The sequence below is a fragment of the Centroberyx gerrardi genome, chromosome 21 (genome assembly GCF_048128805.1).
Source record: "Centroberyx gerrardi isolate f3 chromosome 21, fCenGer3.hap1.cur.20231027, whole genome shotgun sequence".
Taxonomy (NCBI): domain Eukaryota; kingdom Metazoa; phylum Chordata; class Actinopteri; order Beryciformes; family Berycidae; genus Centroberyx; species Centroberyx gerrardi.
Window position 1 is genome coordinate 335,697 of NC_136017.1, and position 7,500 is coordinate 343,196.

Here is a 7,500-nt window from a genome sequence, read left to right on the forward strand (position 1 = left end):
CACAGACAGACAGGTAGACAGGTAGAGAGACAGGCAGACAGGTAGAGAGACAAGCAGACAGGTAGAGAGACAGGCTGACAGGTAGAGAGACAAGCAGACAGGTAGAGAGACAGGCTGACAGGTAGAGAGACAAGCAGACAGGTAGAGAGACAGGTAGAGAGACAGGCTGACAGGTAGAGAGACAAGCAGACAGGTAGAGAGACAGGCAGACAGGTAGAGAGACAAGCAGACAGGTAGAGAGAGAGGTAGACAGGTAGAGAGACCGGTAGAGAGACAAGCAGACAGGTAGAGAGAGAGGTAGACAGGTAGAGAGACAGATAGAGAGACAGATAGAGAGACAGGCAGACAGGTAGCCAGGTAGAGAGACAGGCAGACAGGTAGAGAGAGAAGCAGACAGGTAGAGAGACAGGCTGACAGGTAGAGAGACAAGCAGACAGGTAGAGAGACAGGTAGAGAGACAGGCTGACAGGTAGAGAGACAAGCAGACAGGTAGAGAGACAGGTAGAGAGACAGGCAGACAGGTAGAGAGACAAGCAGACAGGTAGAGAGACAGGTAGAGAGACAGGCTGACAGGTAGAGAGACAAGCAGACAGGTAGAGAGACAGGCAGACAGGTAGAGAGACAAGCAGACAGGTAGAGAGAGAGGTAGACAGGTAGAGAGACCGGTAGAGAGACAAGCAGACAGGTAGAGAGAGAGGTAGACAGGTAGAGAGACAGATAGAGAGACAGATAGAGAGACAGGCAGACAGGTAGCCAGGTAGAGAGACAGGTAGAGAGACAGGCCGACAGGCAGACAGGTAGAGAGTCAGGCAGACAGGTAGAGAGACAGGCAGACAGGCAGACAGGTAGAGAGACAGGTACAGAGACAGGCAGACAGGTAGAGAGACAGGTAGAGAGACAGGCAGACAGGTAGAGAGACAGGCAGACAGGCAGACAGGTAGAGAGACAGGTAGAGAGACAGGCAGACAGGTAGAGAGACAGGTAGAGAGACAGGCAGACAGGTAGAGAGACAGGCAGACAGGCAGACAGGTAGAGAGACAGGTAGAGAGACAGGCAGACAGGTAGAGAGACAGGTAGAGAGACAGGCAGACAGGTAGAGAGACAGGCAGACAGGCAGACAGGTAGAGAGACAGGCAGACAGGTAGAGATACAGGCAGACAGGCAGACAGGTAGAGATACAGGCAGACAGGTAGAGATACAGGCAGACAGGCAGACAGGTAGAGAGACAGGCAGACAGGTAGAGAGACAGGCAGACAGACAGACAGTTTTCAGTACAGTGAACAGTTTGCTGACATGAAGGTCTGCATGGTTTCAACAACAACAACAACAGTGAGCCGTCTGTCAGTCTCATTAATAAAACATCAGTGTCATCTGCTAACTGCTAACTCCAAATCATCTGATCTACCAGCAACAATACAACAGCAACTAACAACTAACAACAGCAACTAACAACTAACAACAACAACTAACAACAGCAACTAACAACTAACAACAACAACTAACAACAGCAACTAACAACTAACAACAACAACTAACAACAGCAACTAACAACTAACAACAACTAACAGCAACTAACAACTAACAACAACTAACAACAACTAACAACTAACAACAACTAACAACTAACAACAACTAACAACAGCAACAATACAACAGCAACTAACAGCAACTAACAACTAACAACAACTAACAACAACTAACAACTAACAACAACTAACAACAGCAACAATACAACAGCAACTAACAGCAACTAACAACTAACAACAACTAACAACAATACAACAGCAACTAACAGCAACTAACAACTAACAACAACTAACAACAACTAACAGCAACTAACAACAACTAACAACTAACAACAACTAACAACTAACAACAACTAACAACAGCAACAATACAACAACAACTAACAACAACTAACAACTAACAACAACTAACAACTAACAACAGCAACAATACAACAGCAACTAACAGCAACTAACAACAACTAACAACTAACAACAACTAACAACTAACAACAACTAACAACAGCAACAATACAACAACAACTAACAACAACTAACAACTAACAACAACTAACAACAACTAACAACAGCAACAATACAACAGCAACTAACAGCAACTAACAACTAACAACAACTAACAACAACTAACAGCAACTAACAACAACAACTAACAACAGCAACTAACAACTAACAACAACTAACAACTAACAACTAACAACAACTAACAACAGCAACAATACAACAGCAACTAACAGCAACTAACAACTAACAACTAACAACAACTAACAACAGCAACAATACAACAGCAACAATACAACAGCAACTAACAACAACTAACAACTAACAACTAACAACAACTAACAACAGCAACAATACAACAGCAACTAACAACAACTAACAACTAACAACAACTAACAACAGCAACAATACAACAGCAACTAACAACAGAAACTAACAACAGGGACTTTCTATTGGTTAGGGTTAGGGCGGTTCCATAGAGTTTCTACAGTCTATCCAACTGGTCTAACTGGTTCCATAGAGTTCTACAGTCTATCCAACTGGTCTAACTGGTTCCATAGAGTTTCTACAGTCTATCCAACTGGTCTAACTGGTTCCATAGAGTTTCTACAGTCTATCCAACTGGTCTAACTGGTTCCATAGAGTTTCTACAGTCTATCCAACTGGTCTAACTGGTTCCATAGAGTTTCTACAGTCTATCCAACTGGTCTAACTGGTTCCATAGAGTTCTACAGTCTATCCAACTGGTCTAACTGGTTCCATAGAGTTTCTACAGTCTATCCAACTGGTCTAACTGGTTCCATAGAGTTCTACAGTCTATCCAACTGGTCTAACTGGTTCCATTGAGTTCTACAGTCTATCCAACTGGTCTAACTGGTTCCATAGAGTTTCTACAGTCTATCCAACTGGTCTAACTGGTTCTATAGAGTTTCTACAGTCTATCCAACTGGTCTAACTGGTTCCATTGAGTTCTACAGTCTATCCAACTGGTTTAACTGGTTTGGAAGTCTTCTCAATCTATACAGGAGCAGAGGATGTATTGATTACTGATAATATTGTCTTTATTCAGACTGATGCATTGATTACTTATAGTATTCTGTCTTGATTTAGAGTGCTGTATCGATCACTGATAGTATTGATCACCTGCTCCGCCCCCTGGTGGAAGCCGGTTGCCATGGCGAGCGTGTTGCTGCGCTCCTCCAGCGCCGTTGTCAAGGACTTCCAGTCCTCCTGTAACCGTGACGACACCATGGCGATACGCTCCGCCCCGTAGTGACCGGCCTCCGCCAGCCGCGCCGCCACGGTAACCACGCTGTCCACATTCACACTGCCGTTCTGCACACACACACACACACACACACACACACACACACACACACACACACATATAGAGTTTAAATATCGAAGATCCTCTCTTTTTTGTTGTTTCCATCCAAGTATTTTTATGTAAATTATAATGTGAGGAATTTAAAAGGCTGAATAGAAACAGACACACACACACACACACACACACACACACACACACTGTACCATGCAGTTGGCGGTGAAGTGCTGGTGTTGCGTCTGGAGGTCGAGGGCGTGCTGGTGGTTCAGGCCGACCTCCGCCAGACTCTGAACAAACAACTCCTTACTGTGGGAGATCCACTCCGACATCTGGGCGAGAGACAGAGAGACAGACAGGGAGAGAGAGAGAGAGAGAGAGAGAGAGAGAGAGAGGGAGAGAGAGAGAGAGAGAGACACAGACAGGGAGAGAGAGAGAGAGAGAGAGAGAGAGAGAGAGAGACAGAAAAAATCATTAGGTACAATAAAATACATAAAATGGGAGGCATTCAAAACATCACACACACACACGGACACACTCACACACACACACACACACACACACACACACACACACACACACACACACACAAAAGAAGAAACGTACTTGGAACAGAAAGAAACAGCAGCTCATCTTGGACACAGCAGCAAACCTCTTAGACCCAGATAAGCCAGTTAGTTTACAGTAACATTCAGCTCTCTATCCAGCAGCCCTTTCAACATGAAGACCGGATCTACTGAGCCCGGACCCTGGATCTGGTTTTTCCTGGTTTCCAAATGGCCAGTTTAGCCGTTCCTGATAGGAAATTTATCAGAACATGCACAGATTTCTTCCTTACTGAGTATTTTGGACTGAAAAGAAAATCTTTCTCTCAAACCTTGAAACCACCCAACAGGCTGAATAAATCCCCCAAACTTTGACACTGGACAAATAAATGTGACAGTGATTCTGCCTGTAAGCAGAAGGGACCCAGGGTTAGGGTTAGGGTTAGCCAGGTGAGCCACCTGTCTGTTCGCAGCTATCGCTCCACGTACGATCCTCCTGGACCTCAGCCGTCCGCTGCTCAACAGGCGGCTACAGGGACCAGCAGCCTTTTGGGGAAAGGTCTGGACCAAAGAACCCAGTCCACCTGGACGCCTTCATCCTGCCAGAGAGCGTCAGTGTGACACTTTAATACAGGTGTGGTATGCTGCTTTCTTTTCTGTATTCTCAGACTGTCCCAACTGCAGGGCAGTAAAGACAGAAAAAGCCCCTCCTTCTCCTGCCTCCAGTCAGAGATGGAAACCTGTCTCACAGTCTTCATCCCACTGGTCAGACAGAGTCTGAGGGCCGGCAGGGACGCACAGACCTCCTCCACCATCTTGTGTAACAGTCTAGATGACCTGATTCTCTCCAAGGGAAGCAGCACTTCTCTGAGACCTTCATCAAATATCCCAGCTTCACACAACCTGCCTCATCAGGCGAGGCCGCAGGCTGGCAGATGACAAACTTCTTGCATTAATAAATGCATTGTGAAACAAAGGTTCCTCAAATATCCACATTCCTGGAGTCACAGCAGGTTCTCGAGTCGCCTTGAGAACCTGCCATGCATCCGTTACTGACTAGAGTCCAGTGCTGTGCAGACCAGAAGAAATCAACAGTCCTCTGCACTTCCTTGGTGGAGCTAAGACTATGAGTCTTATGACCAAGTTGTTGCCAACCAGAACCCTTCCCCTGTATGACAGCTGGGGCAGCAGCCACTCACATTTAGACAATCTGGCACACACCTTTTCCACTACACCCTCCCAATTTTGTCTCTCAACGTCCTCTGTCCCCAAATACACACCCAGCACCTTCATCCCTCCTCTTCTCCACCTAAGTCCCTCAGCAGACTGGGAGCTGTCTTCTGCCATCGCCCTACTCGCACCGCCTCACTTTTCCCCCACTCAAGCAAGACTTCCAGAACGTCAGCTCCTAAGCTTTGCCAAAAACGCTTGTAAAACTCTGGCAGCCCGTCTCTACCTGGAACCAGCTGTCCAACCGCTGTGCTGAGCTCCTCCAGACTGAGGTCAGAGTCCCTGAAACAGTTACAGGTGTACCTACAGGCTCCGCCCCTCACCTTACAGGTGTACCTACAGGCTCCGCCCCTCACCTTGGCGGCGTCCTGCTCGTACAGGTGCAGCTGCAGCGCCTGGTCCAGGTGCAGCTTCCTGTCGCTCCAGCTCTGCAGCAGGTGGCTCCTGGCGGTCTGCAGCCGGTCCAGGAGCGACGACACTTTGGGCGCCACGCTCTGGAAGTCCGCCCCCCCCGACAACCAGCTGCCATGGTTACCGCCGCCTTCACTGGGGGCGTCGCCGTGGGAGGGGCCGAGCCGCATGCGCTGGAGCAAGCTCCGCCCCTCACGGTCGAGGGCGTCGACGGGCGCCGTGGCAACAGTGGTGCGGAGTCGGCCATGTTCTTCTAGAAGTCTGGAGACACAAAACATCAGGAAACAACAGAACCGGCATCAATCTGACTCATCTGATCTGATTCAGTGACAAAAATGCTTTTACATACAATTTTGATGATAATGATGAGTAAAAAAACTCTATATCAATATAGAACATCATTTAGATTATCCAATCACAGATGAGCATCGTGACAAGCCCCCCCCCCCCCCCCCCCGTACCTGCGGGCCTCGTCCACATCCAGCGGCTCGCCCCCGCGGCTAAGCCCCGCCTCCAGCTGCTCCAGCTGGGCCAGCAGCTGAGCCGCCGCTCCTGAAAACTCCTCCAGTCCCAGACGGAGCTCCGTCCATTCCACATGGTCGTACTCCAGAGAGCCGCCGAGGTCAGAGGTCAACTGGGACGGGTCCACCAGCCGGGACAGACCCTCCACCGACACCAGGCTGGTCTGCAGGGAGGGAGGGACAGACAGGCAGGGAGAGAGACGGGTAGAGAGAGACAGACAGGGAGAGAGACGAGCAGGGAGAGAGACAGGTAGAGAGAGACAGACAGGGAGAGAGACGAGCAGGGAGAGAGACGGGTAGAGAGAGACAGACAGGGAGACAGACAGGCAGGGAGAGAGACAGGTAGAGAGAGACAGACAGGGAGAGAGACGAGCAGGGAGAGAGACGGGTAGAGAGAGACAGACAGGGAGAGAGACGAGCAGGGAGAGAGACAGGTAGAGAGAGACAGACAGGGAGAGAGACGGGCAGGGAGAGAGATGGGGAGACAGAGAGAGAGACGGGCAGGGGGTTAGACAGGCAGAGAGAGAGACAGGCAGGAGGTTAGACAGGCAGAGAGAGAGACAGGCAGGAGGTTAGACAGGCAGAGAGAGAGACAGGCAGGAGGTTAGACAGGCAGAGAGAGAGACAGGCAGCTCAGCTCTCTGCACACTGGAGCCGCAGCATCAACAACACGACTGTAAATTAAGGAACATTTCAGCACTACAACAGTATTTATACTGCAGTAAAACTTCAGCACAGTAACAGTCTTCTACTGCAGTAAAATTTAGAAATGAAGTTTTACCTGAGTAAGATCTTAGCAAGACTTTAGCAAACTACTTTACTACTTTCAGCAGAGCAACAGGACTTCTACTGCAGGGAGTGTTGAGCAGAGTAAGAGTAGCTACTTCTACTTGAGTTAAATGTCATCAGAGAAACAGTACTACTGCAGTAAAATGTACTTCCACTGACAGAATATTTCAGCAAACTAACACAATTTCTACTTAATTAAAATGTCAGTACAGTAACAGTACTACTGCAGTAAAATGTACTTCCACTGACAGAATATTTCAGCAAACTAACAATTTCTACTTAATTAAAATGTCAGTACAGTAACAGTACTACTGCAGTAAAATGTGAGCACAGTGAGTAATTCTACTGAAGTCATATTTTAGCAGAGTAACAGTACGACTGCAGTAAAACTTCACAGCAGTAACAGAAGTTATACTTAAAGGAATAGTTCACCCAAAAATGAAAATTCTGTCATCATCTACTCACCCTCATGCCAGTTGAAACACAGGTGAAGTTTGTCCATATAACACACAGGGAGGCTGCAGCACAGCTCCATAGCAGCCTTCTCCAAAACAACTGAAGTCAGTGGGGACCAGTTCTTCAGAGCTCCAAAAACACCTACAGTATATTTACACCATAATTTAGTGCAAATCTTAACTACAGCTGATTGATTTGTAACA

The 7,500-nt window shown here is 47.6% G+C and overlaps 1 protein-coding gene across 1 annotated transcript in view; it reads right to left on the reverse strand.

Annotated features, from left to right (window-relative positions):
- The window catches only part of LOC139930536 (kalirin-like), a 71,645-nt gene that overhangs the window by 53,561 nt on the left and 10,584 nt on the right, over positions 1-7,500 (reverse strand). The window contains 4 exon segments of the mRNA XM_078291220.1: positions 3,168-3,359; positions 3,555-3,677; positions 5,477-5,792; positions 5,993-6,216. Coding sequence (XP_078147346.1) covers positions 3,168-3,359; positions 3,555-3,677; positions 5,477-5,792; positions 5,993-6,216 — 855 coding nt within the window.